The sequence below is a fragment of the Gavialis gangeticus genome, unplaced genomic scaffold, assembly GCF_001723915.1.
Source record: "Gavialis gangeticus isolate Ggan-Ray unplaced genomic scaffold, GavGan_comp1, whole genome shotgun sequence".
NCBI lineage: Eukaryota > Metazoa > Chordata > Crocodylia > Gavialidae > Gavialis > Gavialis gangeticus.
Window position 1 is genome coordinate 4,285,349 of NW_017728980.1, and position 21,801 is coordinate 4,307,149.

At 45.0% G+C, this 21,801-nt stretch overlaps 1 protein-coding gene across 5 annotated transcripts in view; it reads left to right on the forward strand.

Annotated features, from left to right (window-relative positions):
• Positions 1–21,801, forward strand: part of FLI1 (Fli-1 proto-oncogene, ETS transcription factor) — a 157,361-nt gene that overhangs the window by 98,174 nt on the left and 37,386 nt on the right. For all 5 annotated transcript variants that reach the window (XM_019509119.1, XM_019509114.1, XM_019509099.1 and 2 more), the window contains 3 exons: positions 2,394–2,548; positions 6,299–6,502; positions 16,634–16,702. In XM_019509119.1, the coding sequence (XP_019364664.1) occupies positions 2,394–2,548; positions 6,299–6,502; positions 16,634–16,702 (428 nt within the window). The remainder of the gene's footprint in view (positions 1–2,393; positions 2,549–6,298; positions 6,503–16,633; positions 16,703–21,801) is intronic.

A 21,801-nucleotide genomic window follows, 5' to 3' on the forward strand; every position in this document is an offset into this window, starting at 1 on the left:
GACATGAGGAAAAAATTACCATCTGCCTTAGAATATCTCAGCGGGGCATTTATCTCTCAGCCATGATAACTACATTTTGGTAATTCCTGCCCCCTCCCCCCACTTCAGATTAAGAAACAAATTTATTTCATGTTGCAAATTGGAAAATCCTTCAGCTTTGCTCACAGGGTGGGATTCAATGCACTGTCATGTTCTTTCCCCATTAAAGAGTGGCTTCCACCCAAGCTATGTCTTGCATTTTTGGCAAGGAGGAAAGACTGTTTGGTAGTAAATGAACGAGGGTGTCAGTAATATAGATTCCATACCCCCTTCAACCATACGCGTGGCAGACTGCTTATTCTCTCTCCGTGCCTCAGTTCCCTTCCTGCAAAACAAGGGTAGTGATGCTCTTTCATCTCTCTCTACATTGTAAATTCTTCAGTACAGGATATTCCTTCGACTGCCTGTGGGCACGTCTACACGTGCATATTAATGCGGTGCAATAGACTCTGGTGCTTATTGCACCAGAATTTATTGCTCCCAGGTGCACAGTTATATGTGTGCCCAGGAGTGCAACATGTTGAGCCAGGTTGGGGTAGCTCTGGCTGGCAGGGGGCCTAGGGGGTCAGCCTGCCAGCCCAGGGCTGCTCCCCGCAGCTCAGTGTGCTGCAGAGAGGATGGTTGCGGCATGAGGGTGCTCCAGTGTGGGGCTAGCCAGCTGGGGCAGCATCTACACATGTGCTGCTGCAGAGTAAATTAGTTTACTCCAGCCTAATAGAGACACATGTCTAGATGTGCTACATTTACTGTGCAGCTAATTAGTTTACTACACAGTAAACATCTCGTGTAGCTCTGCCCTGTGTGCATGTGACAGCTGCTATGCTAGGGTTGGAATCAGGGGCCTCTTGAGCTGTGATCATAAGCCACTACAGCTGGAGCTAAAAAGGCAAGCTCTCTGCAAGCAAGCACAGATGAGAACGATTAACACACACTTGGTAGGGATGCGTATATACAGCACCTGGCACAGTATGGCCTGAATAACCAGGCAGTACTTTCCTACGCAAGTATTGGTCACTATGCAGCATGGGCATTTTAAGTGTGTTGACCACCCAGTGCAGTGCCATACAGAGATACCTAAGCAAGTTCATTTAGCATTTCTCAACAGACTTGATTAGTCAGGGTAAAGTGGGGAGAAAGCATTGCATTTCTTCATGTTATTTATTTTGTGGCAGTGACTCCCATCAAGGATTAGAGCCTTGCATTAGCTGATAGACTAATACAGAGTGAAAAAAGGCCTTGTGCCTAAAAACTCCCAATCTAGGCTCCAAGAGCAGCACTAATTAAAAGCCCCTGGAGCATCACATATATCAGCGTCCCCGCACTGAAAAATGGCAGTGGGTCTCATCGAACCAGCTTTACTTTAAAGTGCCCCACTGCCATTTTTCAGCGCAGGGACTCTGATACACATTACGCTGGAGTCTGCTGGAGTGTGGTAATTACCACGCTTCTGCAGACTCAATTAATCAAGTAATCACTGTAATTACAGTGTGTTGGACCAGCCTCCCTGTATAGGAGCCCGGGTTTCTTAGAGGCACTGAGCCCCTGTTAGGTGCCCTGGATTTTAGTGGGAATTTGAGGGGCTCCATGCTCTTTAAAATCAGCCCTTCTTATATCTGTATTTCAAACAGCTGGATAGTTAACAAACTTAGTCATGAGGCTTACCAATTGCAGTCCACCTTGGGAATCCAGTTTTGGGCTCCACCTGTCAGGAAGGATGTGAACAGTTTAGAAAGGGTCCAGCACAGAGCAACAAAAATAATTAGGGGCCTGTGAAGAAAGACTACACAAGGAAAGGCTGAACGGACAAGGGTTATTTAGTCTGGAGAAGAGAGAACTGAGGCAGGATTTGATAACAGTCTTCAAAAACCTAAAGGGTGGTTACAGAGAGGATAGACATGGGCTTTTGCATGTGGCATTAAGGAACAGGATTAGGAACAAGGGCCTCAAGCTGCAGCAGGAGAAATTTAGGTTGGAGATTAGGAGGAACTTCCTGATTTTGAGGGTGGTCAAGCAGCATTGGAAGAGGTGACCTAGGGAAATCATGGCATCTCCATCCTTGGACGTTTTCAAGAGCAGCTTGGACAGACACTTGGTTGGGATGGTTTAGTCAGGTATCATCCTACCTTGAGCTGGGGGCTGGACTAGATGACCTTGTGAGATCCCTTCCAGCCCTAATTTCCTACGATCTTATGTGACTGGCAATGTATATGTACGAGACACTATATAGATCTTTCTCCTTTTTCTAAACTCCATCCTCTACTGCCATTTCTGTAGCACAGCACCTATTTTCCTAGAGCAGGGATGCAGGCTCAGCAATGACAAACTTGATGAAACATGTTTCCTTTATCTTTCAGGGAATCCCCAGTAGATTGTAGCGTTAACAAATGCAGCAAGCTGGTGGGCACTGGGACAGAGTCCAACCCGATGAGTTACAGCACCTACATGGATGAAAAGAACGGCCCTCCCCCTAACATGACCACCAATGAGAGGAGAGTCATCGTCCCAGCAGGTACCATTGGAATCAAACTATTTGTATTTTAATTTCCTTCAAGCATTGATTTGGTAGGGATGGGTGCGTAGAAAACCTGTTTGTTGGTGAGTTGCAGGAGGCGCACAGAGCTGCACAATCAGAATTTCTGCACTGTTGGAAATGCCAAGATTTTCATATTCGTTTTCACCCCAAGTTGGAATGAAACATTGAGATATTGAAATTTTCCTGGACTTCTGCTGGGTTGCATCATGCAGCTCATGCAAAGGAGAAAACACAATGCAGCCTAAGAGACAGCCTGGCCACAGAGCCCGATCCTGAGGAGAAGATGGGCATATGAAACACTGAAGCTGTCACTTCCAGAGGCACTTTAATGCTGGGCAGGCTCAAAGTAAACTCTGGTTTTGATTTTCTCAATGGAAAATCAGGACATCTCAATTTTCCAGACATTAAATTTTCCATCCCACAATAATTCCATAGCAAGATTTTCTGTTATCTCCTAGCCCTTATCTAGTGACTATCCATATATAGCAGAACACACTAAATCTACTTCGAGGATCAAGGGCTGGGAATCTTTGTGGTACATATTGTGTAAGTTTGGAAGGAGAAGGGTGTCTTTCCCCTGCAGCGTTGATAAAGGTCTTGGATGCAAGTGTCTTTGCACAGGAACTTTCCAGTGAAGCAAACTCCTGGCCCCACTAAAATCACTGACAGAAATTCCACTGATTTCCAAGGGGCCTGAATTTTACCCTGTGTGTGGAAAGATACAGCTGACTCGAGCTGGATGAACTAATGGCAGAAAGAAATGTGCTCGTGGAATGCAGCTCTGTTTTCTGATCGTGAACTGACTCTGCCCAGATGACAATTCCCAAGCATTTGTTTGCCATTTAGACTGAGGACATAAAGCTTGAACTGAATGAGAGGAAGCCAAAACAAGACAGAAGATGAAATTCAGCCCTGGGCTTAAGGTTTCTTTTAAGACCTCTGCATGGGACTTCACCCTTAGGGGGGAAAATGATCCAATCGGAGTAACAGGAGGGCGCATGTTTTCAGCAGTGGTACAGAGCAGACAGGAGTGATCTGATGCAGAGAAGGCCACTGAAAAGTAGTTAAGTAGGGTACATTATAATGGCTGTTAGCCAGCTATCTGGGTATTATGCCATTCCCTCTCCCCTAGCCTCTCCCACCCCCCCAAAAAAATAAAACCCCCAAAAACTGTGGGTAAGAGCTTTAGCGAAGGTGAAAATGGGAGGAAAATTTCCATAACTTTTTGAGGAAGAGGTAGTTTCATGTCTCCTCCTTTGGCCAGAAAGTGAAAGTGGAGATGTTCCACTTGTGAACATCCACAAATCAAAACTATAAGACACCTGTGAAATGGCTGTGATTTATGCAGGCCTTTGGAAGACAGATATAAATTATATGCCTAGTTCATAATCAGGCAAGATTTCTGATTGGAAAAGATGTAGCTTAATTCATCCAAGAAGTACCTTGGTAGTATCTTAACCCAACACAGAGTAAAGATTTATAGCACACTGGAGTGGAGACAGGCAACAGTAATATCACGTAAGGTGTAAAGCAGTAATGATAGTAAACTTGGAGTCATGTGCCATGAAGTCAGTTTTCTGCTACTACTTGATACTGAAGCTTGATGGGGACAAATAGGCCAGGGTGGGTGAAACGGGAAGCAACTGAATTCTTTAGCTTCTGCTCCCTGGCCTCTGAATAAACCTGCCTGATTTTCAGAAACTTTTGATTTAAGACATCAAGTTTATCCTGGGCCCTAAATACAGGGTTTTTTTTTTCAGAACTGAGGAAAAATAACTGATCATCATTTTTTTAAAAGTCATCAGTTGACATTCTCTTTTGATTTTGTGCCCGAATACACCAGATTTGCATCAGTGCATGAGAAGTTGACCGTGAACATGACCAGAACGCAGATATTAAAAAAAAGTACAACTTCTCAGGGCATTTTAATTGTGCTGAAAGTTAATACTACACAGAGAAGAAGCTCTAGGTTTGAAGTTCAGTTTTAAACAGTGTGGGTATTAGTAACAACTAGATAGGAAAATCTCACTATCACTTGCTAGCATTCCCTGCTGTGATTTTCTTGTGCTATTTCACACTGTTCCATTGATACACAGGAGCCATGGAGCAGATGTATCTATTGGATTACACCTTCTGTATAAAGAGATCCTTGGGTAGCAGAGGGATGGCAGCCAACTCCCCTACTAAACTCTGCCAAGTATCCCTTATCTATGTCCCTCATTCTGGGCAATGATTTTTTACCCTACACCTTTGAACATCCTCCTCCTGTGTGGACAAGAAATTGAAGTGGCAGGAAACGTTGATACTTGAGGGATTTTGAATCCCATGAAAAGTAGAATTCCTCTGCTGAAGATGGCCATGGAGGAGAGCTCTGATCTAGAGCCTGACTGCTCAAAAGCCCTGGTGTATCTGAATACTAGGATCTATCCTAAAGGGAGGAGCCTGATCTGAAGGCTAAGTCCTGTTCCAAACTTCCCCAAAGTTCAGGCACGTGGACCTTAGAGTCGTGGACTCTTGGTTCATACACATCTCCAAACACCAGTAATCTTACAAGACAACCTAGTTTGTGGCTTAATTGTTAGACAGGAGACTTGAGAAAAATAGAACAGGAAACATCTGAAAGTGTAGATACGCTCTGAAAATGACTCTGTAAAACTAATATCACAGCTTGGCACATTTAATTTTCACTGGGACTTTCTGATCCCACACATTCATCTTAAAAGTCAGAGGATGGTATCTTTTTTTTTTAACTACTGCTGCAGCAAACTGTTATTGGGGGGTCTGAGACTCCAGCCAGGTTCACCCTACGTCTTACACCATCAGCGGCAGTCAAGATTCGGCACCTGGAACTTTGCTGACAATTGATAACGATGTAGGACTTCCCCCTGTCCCCTCTGTAGCCACATTGATTTTAACAGTGCTAATAGGGGTAAAAACCTGCTCTTGTCAGCAGAGTCGGCAAATATGACTCAGAGATATCTAGCCAACAGATCCAGTAATTTTTTCAGAGATCTTTCACTGACCATAAATATCACACTTCTCAAAAGCTGAAAATGCCGGTTGCTGGGAGTTTTCAATGCTCTTGGGACAGGCTGGCTGGCTTCAGGAGCCCTGATAGGACAGTGCAGTGTAGAGGGACCAGACGGGGTGGCTTGTACATCTCTTCTGAGGCTGGTTTCACTTCTTGGAAGCCTTTTTAAAGAAGTAAAAAGTCATAACTCAGGTATTACTAAGGGTAGCTGAGGGGCTAAGGGGTCAGCCAAGCTATCAGTTGAACTGGATTCTGTTCCTGACTCTGCCTTTAAATCCCTATGTCAACATCTGCGTCTCATTTTCCCTACCTGTATAAATGAAGCTAATAATTGCACATCTTTACAAAGTACTCTGGGAATTTGCAGACTGAATATGCTTTATCGTGTAAAAATGGATATTATTAATGGACTGATTGAGTGACTGATAATGTGAAAATGCTGTAAGAAGCAGAAGGGGTACAGGTTGTAGCCGTGTTGGTCTGCAAGGAAAAGTAATCGGAGCTCTTGGGGCGGTGATATCTTTTATTAGACCAACTAGATACTTGCAAAAAAAATTCTTTATTTGCAAGCTTTCAGGCACACACGCCCTTTCAGGCGCACATGCATAGGAGAGTGCAAAGAGTGTAAAATTTCTCCCAGGTGGAAATGCATCCTTTTGTGTTTGATATTATCTATTCTGTGTTTTTTCTGCTAGATCCCACCTTGTGGACCCAGGAACACGTGCGCCAGTGGCTAGAATGGGCTATTAAGGAGTATGGATTACTGGAGATAGACACATCCCTCTTCCAGAACATGGACGGCAAGGAACTGTGCAAAATGAACAAGGAGGATTTCCTCCGAACAACCTCCCAGTACAACACAGAAGTCCTGTTGTCGCACCTCAGTTACCTCAGGGAAAGTAAGTGCTGCCCTTGTGTGCTCCGTTGGTGTAACCTTGTGGGTGGGATAGGCAGAAGCAGAGGAGAAGGGGAAGAAGTGAAGAAAGAGAGAGAAAACGGAGAAGAGAATAAAGTTGAGCAAGTGAGAAGGGTAATTTAAAGCTGATCAAATACCATATTGCTATACACTAAGTGTATGCTATGTACCAAGTACTTAGCCTGTGGATTTTACATACGATTTCACTGAGATGAAGAACTTGGTAGGATTCAATAAATAAAACATTTTTACAGATCATAAGAACATCCATGTTTATGTGATAAAAATATACACCTAAGGTCACATGCAGTTTAGTCCATAATTTTGCATTTTTCTCTCAAATGCCTGGTATATGCTAATCTCGCTTGATGAGTCCTCTGTTCCTATGGACCCTTTGTTGAAGAAGACAATACAAGAGATCTGTTTGCTGATTCGGTTTGTTCGGAGGAGGCACAGTGCCAGTGACCTTGTGTTCAAAGGTAGCAGGGTTTTGTTAAACCTCTTTGTCCTACTGTCCCAGCACAATGCCAGGGAAGGTATGAATAGCCCCTTTGCTCTAGCAAGCTCTTAAGGCCAGGATCATGGAAAGCCTGCTTGGCTATACCTGGAAAGGAGCTGCAACCTCATACCAAAGAGAAACAATAGTTCAGTGGCTAAGCAATGAACATGGGAGAGCTGGGTTCAGGAGCTTCCTATGTGTGACCTTGATCAAGGTCTTTGTCTCTCTGTGCCTTCTGTTAAACAGAAGCCATTTTTTCCCTTCCTTATAGAGGCATGATGAGGCCAATTGCATTGTGATGTGTTCAGTTGTGATGGTAATAGTACAAAATGGCTACATCTACATAGCTTCTAAAGCAAGATGAGGAGACCATTGAGAAACAAGCTCTGTCTGACTGTGTGTGGAATAAGATTGGGCTCATAGCCTATAAGATGGTATCTTAGATAGATCTGGCATGCCCTTGACTCACTAGTTTAGTAGTCTACCTCAGGCTTTGCATTCCTTAATTCTTCTCCTTCCATCCTCCGCCTACACTAGAATTAGTGTCTTCAACTGGACCCATTTCATGGGATCTGAGGAAAGAAAGACTGGGAGAAGGCGAACATCTGTGGTCTGGGAGAGGGAGAACGGTGCACTCTTTTACCTAGAGAATCAGTAGTTTATAACTCTTATAAACTACAGAGTGAGTGATTGACATCTCATATGTGGCTAATGCAATTATGCAGTCAGACAACGCAGTAAAATATGTAGAGTGGTATTTTCAATAGCGCCTAACATTGGTCTAACTCTGCCACCATTGAAATCAATGGGAGTTGAACCTATGGGAGCAGAAGCACATCATTAGTGGGAGTTTCTACAAATCCCACAGACAATTACAAAATTCTCAGATTTATCCCAGATCATTTTCAGATTTCATCAGCAACCAGCTCTTGGTCTGCAGCTCATCCCAAAGGTGTCACAAATGAACAGACAAATTGCTCTGGAGCTCTACACAAAGTCATGCCTTTTTAAAGGAAATTATTTTAAACAGCTTTAGTGAAACTGGTGCCACTTGGGTGTGCAAACAGGGCCTGACTTGCAGAAGCAGTGCAAATTGCACATTTTACAGACATAAATGATTTAAAACTCTCCTGAGATAAATATGCAAATGGAACATTCACTTTTTTCTTTGAGTGCTCTTGTTCATGAAGCTGGGATGTAAATGGAAAACGAGCATAAAAGAATTAGGCTGGCTTCTGAATCGCTACTTGCTGTTGAATTGTCAAAATGGGCAGGGAGGTTTCATTCCTCTGACCTGATTCCAAACAAGGAACATTTCCATCCATGAAGGGCACACGATGGAGACGAAGATGGAGTGATGGGAAGCTGCAGCTCTGCTCTCCGCATGAATCCTTCAGTCCTGCTTATAAGGCTGTGTTGGCTGAGTTCAGTCCTGGTGTATGGGTGGGGTGGGGGTGATAATGCACCTGATTTAGCAGGAGTTGCACTTTTATGCACGGGGTTACGCTGTAAAGCAGCAGCTCTGCTTAGATCTTCATTGGACTCCATAGTGAGCGCAGCTTGCTGGGTTGGAATTTGGGTGGGTCTCTAGGAGCTTCCCAAGCTTTTTTGGCAAGACCGGCTGAGTTTGGGGCTGTGTATGGTTAGAAGCTGAAAGCGCAGGCACCATTTTTGAGTCACGTTGTAGAGGGAGGGAAGCTTGCCCTCCTGCTCCGTAGATAGACCATAACTTGCTCCAGAGACAGCAACCTGGCACTTTGTGCAAGCAGGGAATTCACAATTGTTTAGAAATATGTCCTCTGTGCAGTATACTGTGATTGTGTGTGTGTTTGGCTACAAGTACCAGTGGGTGATCTCTGTAGACCCAGAGGATGGCTATTCAGCATGGATGGAGCCAGGTATCTGACTATACAGTCATCTTAAAGGGGAAACAATAGGAGCCTCACAACTTGAGAAATTTATACTAGAGTAGCAGCAAAATTAGAGGAATTGTGTTCTTGACTTAGGTTACTGTACTGCAGAGCTGGGCTGTGAGGGAGCTGTGACAATACCTCTTCTAAAGACTTCCCAATTAGCTTGAAAGAAATCACTTTGGGTGCTGACAGATGTGAAAAAAACAAAACATGGCACTTTACCGGAAGAGGAAGCTTGTTAGTTTGACCTGGCTCTTCAGCGTCTGTATAGATCAGGAGCTTCAATGGAGTGTTTTGGTCAGCTCTTAAATAAAAGCATCAAAAAGCCCCATTGAAGCTCCCAATCTAGACATTGGGCGAGCCAGGTCAAACTAATGCGATGCCTCTTCTGGGCATGCACTGGGTTTGGAGTGGGGGTATGCTAAGCTTACATGGGATCTGCTGGGGGAGTGGGTTGCGGGGATGATATGCCTCTCTTCCTATATCTTTCATGTCTGTTGAGACTGCAAATTCTTTGAAGTCGTGACTCTCTCTAAATATGAGTTTTGCATGGGGCTAGCCTGGCAGGACTTCAATTTCAGCTGCAGCCTTTCAGAGCCATTGCCATACAAGTGCATAATTATCACAACAATATCATGACAAGATCAGGAGTGCTCAACTCCTGGCCCACAGGCTAAGTCTGGCCCCCAGTTACATGTAATCTGGCCTATGGGGCCCCAATCCTGACATGCAGAGCTGGTTGGAGGTGATGTGAGGCCCCAGAGCCAAATCCTGGCATGCAAAGGTGGCATAGGGCTGTGGGGCTAGATCCCAAGGCACAGGGGCAGCACAGGATCTGATCTGGCCTGCAGACCAGCTCTGTGTCACTCATGCAGCCTGCAAAGCCAAAAGGTTAAGCACCACTGAACTAGATGGCTTCATCCCAGTTACACTGCCACAAACCCAGAGGGACTTTGTTGGATCCCAAGTATTAGTTCCTTCAGATTTACAGGGTGGAACGGAGAGCAGAACCGGATCCCTAGACTCCAACTCGGATTTTTACAACTGAAGCTTTTGCTCCGTCCAGCCCCTTTGAACTGCTCTTGTTAGGCAGGCTCCTGTCTGCGTGCAGGTCGGGCAGGCTTCTGGGGAGAATTCCTTTCTGCGCAGCTGTTCCTGTGTCCGCCTAATGACAGTTTGGTTTCTGGATTGCTGGGTAACTCCCTGGTGGAGTAACGCCTTCGAAGGGAGTTTATTGTTTTTCCAGACTGATTTCCAGCGGATGTTTAGTGCTGAGCCTCTGAGCTCAGAGCCAGGGGGAGATGGTCGGTTTTTCCTTTTCTGGGCTTGTTTGTTCCAGAGGCGATGGCTCTATAACTGATGGAGGCGGAGGACAGGATGGCAACAAAATACAGGAGACCCTTGGGGAGTTGGAAAACTACAGGCTGAAGCAGATCTGACCATTCATGTGGGGAAGAGAGTTACAGAGCGGTCTCCATCCTGCTGAGACCCAGGCAGAAGAGAGCTAAGACGAGCACCATGAGGGAGTCCTGTCCCACCCAAGGTGTCTGGCCTGTACAGGTGGGGAGGTTGGTTCGGGGTGATGAGAGAATCCCAGGACCTGGGTTGTTTTTGGTGAGCTAATCCAAGCTCTCCAAACCTCTTTGACAAATTCAGATTCACCTGTCCTTGAGAACGGATTTTCTTGAAAATTTTTCATTGCTTCCTGGGTCTGGTCAGGTTGAAAGTATAATGGGAGAGCCAATACAGTGTCATATATCAACACATCTCTTCCCACACCAGGAAAGCACCCAGAGGGCCAAAAATTAGAGGTAGGCATGAATAGGTAACATCCGTCAGACTTCAGAAAAGTTCTAGTTTTGTCTTGAGTCAGATGGGCCTAAATTAACCCACATCACAACAACTCCTTCGTTGGGGAGAGCCCAGAGCTGGACCTGAGCTGGTCAGTTGACTCCTGGACTAAACCAAATCCTTTGAGCTTTAGGAGCTTGCAGACCTTGATCATTGCCTTGTACTGCAGGCTGATGTCTGAAGTGGCTCATCCCTCCCTATTTCTCTAAGCCTTCTCCATCCCTCACTGGTTTTCCTGGGACACAGACCACTCATTCCCCCTAAGAGATCATTTCCCTCAAGCATTTCTTGCAGCTGCTTCTCTGGAAAGATTAGACTTAACCTATCATCACCCCAACCCTTTTGCACTCCCCATTCCTTCTCCTGCCAGTCTCCAGACTGGGCTGACCACTGTGCTGGTATCTCTGTCAGGCACAGTCTGCCTGGTAAAGCCTCCCTCTATGGCCAGCCGGCTGTGGGAAGTAAGATTTGGATGTTTTCATTCTATGTTTGGGATGAACTTCAAAAGAAACCTGAACTGTCACCTCCCATCCTTCCCTCTGTTGTCACTGGGGCAGGTTGTGTGTGGTTTCTGCAAAAGGGCGAAAAGAAAAGAATCAGACCATGTTTAAGGTTTAGAGGCCGATGAACCGTCTGTGGTTTTGATCACTATAAGAAAGCCAAACAAAACTTTGGTTCTAAAATCAGCAGAACCCCAATCCTATAAATTGATCAGGGGACACCCACAGCCTTCAGGAAGTCAGGGGGCTGTATTGGCAAGAAAATGAGCTAGGACGCAGTCTTGGGAAGACAGCTACAAATGCATGTCAGGTTAAATGAACTCTAAGATCATGGGAGCGGGGTCTCCTGCCATAGCAGCTCTGTAAAATAAGCTCTCATTTAAGGGAGGGATCTGTAATGAAAGCTCCCTCTGTCATTCCCTCTCCATATCCCCTTGTCAAAGTAACTGTATATCAGAAAACACCCCAAACACTGTACATTTCTTCTGATAAGATGGAATATTTGGGAATTACAGCACAGTACTCTAGTCCTGTCTATGGGCCAAATCTTTATAAAACACTGGCTTTGTCTAAGTTCTTTTGACTCGAGCGAAGGCGTACGATGATAATACAACACTCTCAGTCATGATGAGAATTTTGCTGGAGGATGAATGAAGCAAGGGCTGCAAGATTGGGCCCTCTTCATTTAAAACCTTAATAGGAAACACATTTCCTTTTCTGTGGTGTTCCCACCAGAAACCTCAGACTGTCGGGCAAAGGTGAGAATATTTAGCAATTAAACTGGAGGAGGCTCCGTCCCTTTCAGTGGCTTAGCCTGCATTTTTGAGCATCAAGTAGCTGTAGGTTGGTCTTGCAATCTTATTCAATGCTATTTTTTCCCCTCACTCTGCCAGTCTGAACAACCAGCATTTGCAGCCTGTTTAGTCATAGGAAGCTGTTTCTGAATTCCCCAGCACTTCCCTGTCTGGCTGGGGCAAGCTAGGCTGTGTTTTGTATTCAGGATTTATTCAAATAAACCTGAAAATGAAAGGCTGGTGGTGGCAGTGGTGGTGCAGGAGAGTTCACCCCTGATAGCTGTGAAGCAAATATTGGAACCAGAAACCAGCACATATAGGTGCAAACAAAGGGGACAAAGCAATAGCATTTCTCAGACAGCAGCCAGAGGCCACCCGTCTGATCCATCGTGGTGTTTCTCTTGCACCCCTCATTGCAGTAACTACGCCTTATTTCAAGTTGTTCTGTTCCCCTCAATTTGCTCAGCTAGCCATCCAGGGCTCTCCAAACCTCCCTGCTGTGCTGTGTCCAGTAGCATTCATCACTTAGTCATGACAGAAGAGATGATGTTTTCAAGCTGCTAGTGGCCTTTCTTTTAATATCTAAAGGCTTTAGGCGCAGGCTGGGTTTATCAGTGTTTGGAATGGGGGAACAAATCCATGACACACAGGGCTGATCTGTGCCAGCATCCCTGGTGGCTAGTGGTCTCTGCATTCAACTATTTGAGCTTGCATTTCTCCTAGTGGGAATGTGAGATGCATTCACATGCCACTGTGGCAATGCTTTTAGGGGCAAGATGAGGTCCAGTGGGGTCTGGATCATTGGAACAAAGAGAGGTAGATGCTGCCTGCTGCCATGCTTGGTAGACCCTAATCCGAGTCAGTGCTAGACTGCATGCAAGGGAAACCAGGACAGGGCTATACATAATCCAGGTACCGAGCGGGGGACGGAAGCCATGCATATTACAGAATTCTCTGCTGAGGTGTTTGCTGCCTGCTAAGGTATAGCTGTATTCTTGGACCTACAGATATATGACAAGCCCCCCAGAATAAAGGGATGCATACACATGAGTAGTGGGAAGATTTTGTTTGAACACATCTTGGGCATTTCCACCCAAGTCTCCTGGCTCCATTTCATGACATCAGCCATCACCACAAACAGCCCCTGGTCCCGTTAAGAATGTCACCTCCCAGCCTTTGGAGTGGAAACTTCTTCAAAGAGCTGCACTGAAAAATGACCCCCAAAGAGTGTGCAGGGTAAATACCTGTAACTAGACAGCCATGAAATGTGTATTACATGCTGGCTTTCAAGAGCTCCTGGGGCCCCTTCCCCTGATTCCACTGGAATTCACAGAGGGACCAGAGCAAAATGCTTAAAGAGTGGCGTTCCCACTAGGGAACCCTAAAATGTCAGCGGCTTGAAATATAAATCCTTCTGTCTGTCATGTGCTTTTTATCATGGCCTGTAATGCACTTATGGCTCCAAGAAATTTGCTTAGAGTAAGGGCCTGAAGAAAAAAAAGATCTGAACTAAAAATGCAACACAACACTTCCAGAATGGGGGATTTGGGGACCCAGTCAGCCTTGGGTAGCTGTCAGTCCCAAAACCTGGCTGTTAACTTTGGATTGCTTGGATTTGGATTTTGCAGCTTATATCATGTCTAATATTTGTGTGTTAAGCTGGAAATGCCTCTATCACTGCTAAAAAAAAGGGGAGCAATCTGCTGTGGATAAAATAAGAGCCTCTTCCTTACCTATTTTTATTATTACAGTTTCAGTATCTTCTGGTTTGTGTTCTAAACACACACATGCACGCACACACACATACATACAGAGAAAGAAGAGAGAGAAAGAATCATAGTCATAGGAAAGTCGGGTTGGAAAGGACCTCAGCAGGTCATCTAATCCAACTCCCTGCTCAGGGAAGGATCTTCTATACCATCCTGGATGAGTGTCTGTCTAACCTTTTCCAAACAAAACTGCACAAACAACTCTTTTGTGCACATTGCCTGAAAACACCCTAAATGGCCACAGGTGAAGCAGGAAGTAAGGGCACTGTCAGTGTCCTGCCACTGCAAGGATAGGAAGTAGTTTGTTAAAATACACACAGATCCAAAGAAGAAGACCGCACTCCCCACCATAGAGGAAGGCAAAACCCCCTGCAGCCCATTCTTTAAGTCCCTTCTTTAATCATGGGGTAAAATTCCTTCCTGATCCCAAATGTAGCAAACAACCTGACCCTATAATGTATATAGGTGCTGTACATTATAGCTCTTATCTAGTACTTTTCATCAGTACAACTCAAAACACTTTCCAAAACTGAGTGAGTATCTTTATAGCCCATTTTGCACCAAGACACAGATAAGTGATGTGATGTACTCAAGAGCATTATGCAGGTCTGTGGCAAAGCCAGGAAAAGACCCAGGGCTTCCTGGGCTCTTTTTAAAGAGATAGTTCCAGGTGCCAAGAGCTTACAATATCAAGAGGAAAAATAGAATAATAGAACTGCCCTAAATTATGCAGCAGGTTAGTAGCTAAGCCAAGGCAGCAAGAACATTTCCTGAACCCTCATCCACTCGACTAGTTATGCCACATACAGAAAACTTTTGTTTTAATGATCACTGAAAAAATTCTGTGCAACAGGTCAGGGTTAAAGAAAGGCTACTTTAGCACCCCCTTATGGGGAGTAGTGCCTTACTTGGAGTAATCTGCTGAAATTAAAGGAGCTAGTTCAAGAACAAAATAGCTTGGCATAAACGTGGCAAAGTCTGGTCTGTCTGTACCTCTAACCCCATCCATAGTGGAAACACAGTCTGCTTGATGGCCCTCATTGCTCACTGAATAGTTTTGAAAACTTTGTTCTAAGACAGGAGTGGGCAGTCTATGGCCCACAGGCCAGACCCAGCAGACCGAGGAATTTTATCTAGCCCACAGAGATGGGACATTTATCAGCAATTCAGGGACAGTGGAATCAGCTATGGTGTTTGCCACCCTCCTTTATACCAAGCTTTGCTGCTTGTTCTTGCTGAAAGGTTGCTGACCCCTGAATTAATATTAATATATTAATATTACAGTAGTGTCCTTTCTAGGTTGCATGCCCAATGTTGGTCACAGAGTAGGGACTAAATCCTCAGTCTCCTGAGTCCCAATCCCCCAGGTTGCATGACTCCTTTCTTCAAGAGGAATAACACCAAAGAATTTGGGCAGAAGGCAGTGTTTGTCCATGTGTATGTGTCTGCATGCATGGATGAAGTATTTAAGGCAATATGAAAGTCTCAGTAAGACAGTAAGATATTCAACAGGACATTGATTTATGGGCTGTGTTCTTCATGTTTACAGTGGAGGGAATAAACCTACAGTTAAAAGCAGGACAAGGATACAAGACACCTGCATTTTGGTCCTCATTTTGACACTGATTTGATATATGACCATTGGCAGGCACCGTAGTCTCACCTTGCCTCAGTTTTATCATCACCAAATGCCTTAAACTACAATGCCTCTCAGGAGGATTGTGAGGGTTAATTGATCAGTGCTTGGGAACACAATGTTAACTGCCCCACCCCACCCCCTGCTGCCACATTTTTTTTATGCTTGGACCTTGTACAGACATTCAGTTTCTCCTTTGGGAGTTGCTGTTCTCCCAGGATAAACCATGATATTCAGGCTTTTTCTTCCAGAATAAAAGTGGCTGGTCCAAGAGAAAACTAACATGGGAACAACCAGGTTTAAATCACTCCCAGGAGATTTTCTCCTGGGAAAACAAATTTGTACATTCTGTGGTTTCTCCCAGAAGAGAACATAATCCTTCAGCACCCCCCCGCTCACTTCTCCAGGGAGATAGTGTGTTGCTTGCTGAACACTGCTGCTCCAGCAGAGAGCATCTGTCACCAGGCAGACTAAGGGAGCCTGCAAAATATACCAAAATGTGTGCACAGTTCCCGCGACCCTTCCCCCTCTTTCCCCACCCCAGCTGCAGTGTCAGCACTGCAAGCTTTCCACTTTTGAGGCTCACAGTGTTCAAATGTCTGTGCACATGGCTCTAGGTAAGTTTTTCTACCAGGCAAACAAACCAGAAGCACCAGAACACTGCAAGTGAGAATCTGTTTCTGAGCCACCTCTAATTACTATCCCAGTTTTGTAGAGGAGAAAACCTAGCCACAAAAAGGAGTAGTGTGGGCAGTGTCAGTAGCACAGCCGATAAGCTCTGTCACCCACTAGGAACAATTCCATGCACAAACTGATATGAGACCAGATTGTTTGTTGTGGATGATGATCCAGTCTCTTGGACAAGGTTTTCCTAGAGTCTCAGGGCCTGATTTCCCAAAGAGCTTAGCTTTCATTTAGATACCTAAGTGAGGGTCTCATCTGTCTTTTCTTAGTACCCAACAGCACCTATTGTAACACAACCACCAGATTTTCAAAAGAGCTCAGCACTGCTGAGCAACCAACATGCCAAGCTCTTTAGAGAATGGGTTCCTTACTTCCTGGTGGTAACAGCATCTTATCCATACCTCTCTTCCCTTCTCCCTAGAATAAACTGAATTAATATTACAATAATGTCCTTTCTTGTCCTTGCAGGTAGCTCATTGCTGGTCTACAACACTCCAGCCCACACAGAGGCATCCTCTCGACTTACCACCAAAGAAGGTTAGTGTACCTCTGCCTCTTTCTCTCTCTCCCCATTCCTCTTTCTCTCTGTTTCTCTTTCCCTCTCTCTCCCCCCCCTTCAAATCCTTAAGGGGTTCAGTTCAGGAATGGAAAGAAACCACTTCCCATTTGAACTTTAAAAATGAATTGGTTGGTTGTGAGCATTTCCTCAGTCCTTATTCAAGGACAGAAATACAGACTCCCCTATACATTCTTCCAGGGCCTCTGAATTTGTTGTCTCTCATGTTGTCACCTAACTTGGAGATTTTAATAAAAACAGCAAATATATCAGAATTCACAAGAACATTTGTGGAGTTGGCAACACCAGTTTTGTTAACAAATACATGCACCCCTTATACAGGGGAAGAAGATATGGCAGAGAAAAACATGATCTGTAACTAGCAGCCACTTCCCTCCAGTGCCCAGGAATAGAACTCAGAAGTCCAGTCTCCCTTTCCCCTTAACCACTAGATAATTAGCCCAAGAGCTAATTGTTCTGCTTCCCAAGTCTTTGTTCTGACCTCTAGGCAGCACTCACTTTGTTTGCCACATAAGCATTTCTGTTATTTTCAGAGCAGTAAGGCCTTATTGCTTAACCATGAGTGTTTACTTCAGAGGACAGTGGGGGAAGGGAAAATCCGTTTTATTTAAGCCGTGGCACAGAGAAGGAGAAGCCCTATTTCACTGCCTGACTATAGCAAGCCGAGATCACAAGTTCAATGACTTGCCAGTGCAGAATGGACTCCGCTTGGCTGAGAGCTCTGCTCTCTGAGTCAGCACTTCAGCACAGGCTGCTTTCTGATTGCACCACGGTACATTTAACCACAGACATCTGCCCTGGTCCCTGGACACAGAGATAGATAGGATTAATGCTGCTTTTTGCAGGTGCTGCTTTTGTCCAAAATATAGCCATCCACTTGAGCTGCCTGTCCCTGACACCCTGTCTTTTCTGCTGCCTCTATATGAGCCAGTCATCAGTTAATAAAACATGGTCCATTACAAAGACAGCCAATCAGGCTTTTCTAGTCCAGCAGTCATCTATTAAAAATACTGAAAGCTTGGCTAGGTCCTGTATGAATAAGGCAAACCCATAAGCACACGGTCCCCAGCTACTCCCTCATAAACATACACTCACATCCAGGACTGTGCTCTTTCTGTCTCAGGCCAGGTGGTGTTGCTAAAAATAAAATAAAAAAACAAGCATGGATTTGAACAAGTTTGTTCAAGCGAGCCCCTCCATATAAAATTCACATGTCTCGGCATTCCTTTTTACCTGTTCTCATTGCAAGTCACACATAAAGTTACTACAATGGAAAAAAGAAGCATTTTTTTTCCATTCCCAATTGGTTCCTTTAGTGCATTTGACAGGCTAATTCAGAGGTGTCGCTGGACAGCTCTGTGCCTTGGGAGGTGGTGGCATACAGGCTGGCAGCTACAGCCCAGATGCTGGTGCTGGCATCATAATGGCCAAGAGGGCAGCGGCAGCAGCTGCTACTTTTGCACTCCCTTTCCCCAAGTGCTCTTAGTTACACTATTGGGCTAGGGACAGCCATTAAAAAAGCCTGAGCCTGAATTGATTCAGTCATTGCAGGTTGGTCTAACCTGGTTAGGCTGAATTAGTTTGTAACCACACAGACATCCTCTCTGGACTGAGGCACATGCCTGCAGTGGCTCAGGCTAGAAACCAGGAGTTGCTAAAGCAGCCCTCCCTTCCCTTCCTTACTGCTGAGCTGAGAGGGGTCATGGCTAGGCCCTGGCAGGATACTCTTATTAGGGAGGAGTCTCCCCCCGCCTTCCCCTCCCACCTTGCTGCTGCTGACCAGCCCAGCAGGGAGTTGATAACAGAGCATTTATCAGCCCATCAACAAAACAAAAGCCGCTGTCATTAGTTCAAGCTTTTCTTACACAACTTTTTTCCAAGGAAAGAATGGAAGGACATTACCAGCTGACCTGTTGATTAGCTCCAAAAGGCTCTAAGCCAGGGGTGGGCAAAATGCAGCCCACCAGGCCCTTCTATCTGGCCCACGGGGCCCTTATAATTTTTTGAAAATTAATATTTATCTGCCCCTCAGTAAGCGGCCCTCCACCCAAAGTAATTTCCCACCCGTGCCCTAAACAAAAAATGTCCTGTGTGCCTTTGTCCTTCTGCCTTACACAGACACCTCTCAGCATTAGCTAGCATACCGCATGCTGGCTAGGGTCTGTGCTGTGGGAGAGGGGAGGCATGGGGCAGGGGAAAACCAGGCAGATGCTGTGGTGCCTGCCATCTCTGTTGGAGCTCCAGCCAGGAGCAGAGAGCCCTGCCCAGCCCAGAGAGCATGGGTCTGGGACAGACATTGCATAAACCGGTTTGCCCAAATCAGTTAAGTCTGATACTACATTCAGCCAGGTTTATCTCAAACTGGTTTCAGCCATTTCCAAATTGGTTTATGTGCACTGAATGTCTGTTCTGTTACAGGTTTAAACCAGTTTCTGATCACTTAAACTGGTTTATGTGTAATGTCTGTCCCTAGCCTTGGAGCGATGCTTGCAGTGAGTTTCATCACAGTCACTTTCACCTGTTGCTTCTGTGAGTCTTTCATAAAATTCAAGGAATATAAAACCGTTTATTTTTCACTAGGAAAATGTGGTAACATGGCCATAGATATTGGCAAGATAGTACCTCACGGTACTTTCATCATTGCATTAATGCTGTACCTAAGAACCTCAGCTGCAGGCTTGCCTACATGGAGGGTTATGTCACAATAGCTCTTTCTGAATAGGTCCATGTGTAGCCATTCTTATTCCACAATAAGAACAAAACAGGAGTAAAGCATTCTCAATCTGGAATAAGAGTATCCACTCATGGAATTAATTGGGTGAACCTAATCCAATTTGAAATCCCATTCTACCATACTCTAGACCAGGGGTTGTCAACCTTTTTTTTCCTGAGGCCCTCCCCAGCATGCTGTAAAAACTCCACGGCCCACCTGTGCCCCAGTCCCAGCCACATGGCCCTGGGTGCAGCAGGCAGGACTCCACAGCTGGGTGCCCCAGGGCCCCACTCACCTGCATGGCAGTAGCACAGAGTCTTGCCTGCCTGCCCGCCCGCCCATAGTGCCACCCAGAAGATGGAGGCTGTGAGCGTGGGTCTGCCCCCACCCCTTCCTTGGGACTCACCTCAGCCCCAGAGGGCTGAGGCGACCCCTGCCCGTGCCATGCCATGCCATGCTGTGCCATACTGGGCTGGGTCAGGCGGACCCCTGAAACCTGCTTGCAGCTCCCCAGGAGACCGTGGATCTCCAGTTGAGAACTGCTGCTGTAGACAAACTTTTCGGGCCCCATTTTACTGTGCTAATTACTGTGTGGTCCCATGGTATAGGAGTTTACAAACTGAATAGAGAAGGGAAGATGAATGGAATATGATATATCAGTGGAGACGTGGAGCACAGAGAGGATAAGTGTCATGTTAAAGATCACTTAAGAAATTTATGGCAGAAATGAGAACTGAGCTCATGTTTACCAAGCCTTGAACTAGTGCCTTTGGAACAAGACTTTTCTTGCTTCCTGGTTATTCATTTTTAATGGACTAGATTTCCAACTGGTGATGTTTCTTTGGGAGGGAAATTCTCAGGTTAAAAGTCAAGATTTTTGTTTATGTAAAATAGATTTTTCGTCCTTCATTTAATGTCTCAGATAATTAAACATGAAATAGGTTTTAAAATAGCTCGTTTTCTCTCCTGGTGAGGCTCTTCTTTACCATCCTGCATGTATGTCCCCCTGGAAGATTAAAATAGACTCATTCAGGTTCTTCTAGTCACTGTCACCTTAGGGCTCTTCTCAGGTGCAAGCAGTGATACAATAAGATAAGAAAAGTCAAAGAGAAGAAAGACCCTGGTAACCTCTCTGCCTTCACCTACTGTTCATTTCTTTGCATGGTCTTAAGGCCCAGGCATAAAGCATCTCTCCATTCAAGGTGAAATGCAAGACACATACCCATTGCATGTTCTCACACAATATTTTATACAGTCTGTATCTGTCAGTATGTCTGCGTAGCTAAATGAAGGCATGATTAGAGCACAGGTAGATTTTCCTATGCTAAGTATAATCTAGATAGGCTGGATACTACACAGATCCCAGCAAGGACAAGCAGCCAGAGTATGTACCCAGGGTCCCAGAAGGTTTACCTGCCAGATGTTTGCCTGCACTGAAGCTATCATCAAGTATTTGCTGCAATTTTTGTCCACACTAGCTAAATGAAAGCAACTAGGTATGCATGCCTACAGCCACACCTTCATTTTGTTGTGCAGACATATTCTGGGATCCTTGCCCTGTTGACAGCCTGGGCACTCTCTGTAAGACATACCTCTTACTAAAGCAAACCCTTTGAAGAGGGCTTTAGTTATTAACTAGCAACAGAGAATAGTCAATTTTCCATCAGGATAAGTGGATCACTTGCATCTGTCCTCTGTCTTAGACTCACTCCAGAAGAGCATGTAGATAAGCACATGCTTAAGTGCCTCCCTGAATCAGTCTTTCAGAGGTCTGCTTTATACTGTTTCTATGGTAGTAGCGGATAAAGGAGACTTGGAAGGCTGATGCTCAAGGCATATTCATTGCATGCTTTGAGCATTTAAGTAGAATTCTTTCTAGCACCCAAAGGACTCAGAGCACTGCCTGAGTTTCTCTGCTTTTAAACTTCATAATCTCTCAGAAGAACCGTATTAAGCGTCATTGGTACAAATTGTCTTCAGCTGCCGCTGAGAAAAAAATTGCACTAATGAGAATCATCAGGAATTTTTGGCTAAAGAACAATTTTATGGTAAATGAAATGAGGTTATGCTTGTTGCTAATTGGAACGATTTGTGCCCATCTACTGCTTTCCATTGGGGAAAGGTCTGTTTCATTTTCCATGACTTGACTGTCTCGTGGTGGTGGGTGGACTGTAGGTATCGGAGAGCGAGAAGACTCTGTGACTGCATTCTCTGCACACATCCAGCGAGATTCGAAATACTCTGCAGAAAATACCTGGCAATGCTGTACCATTTCCACAGGTTTCCATGGGGAAACATAAAGTCTGTGCATATATATATTTAAGATTTGAAGGCTTATAGGCTTGT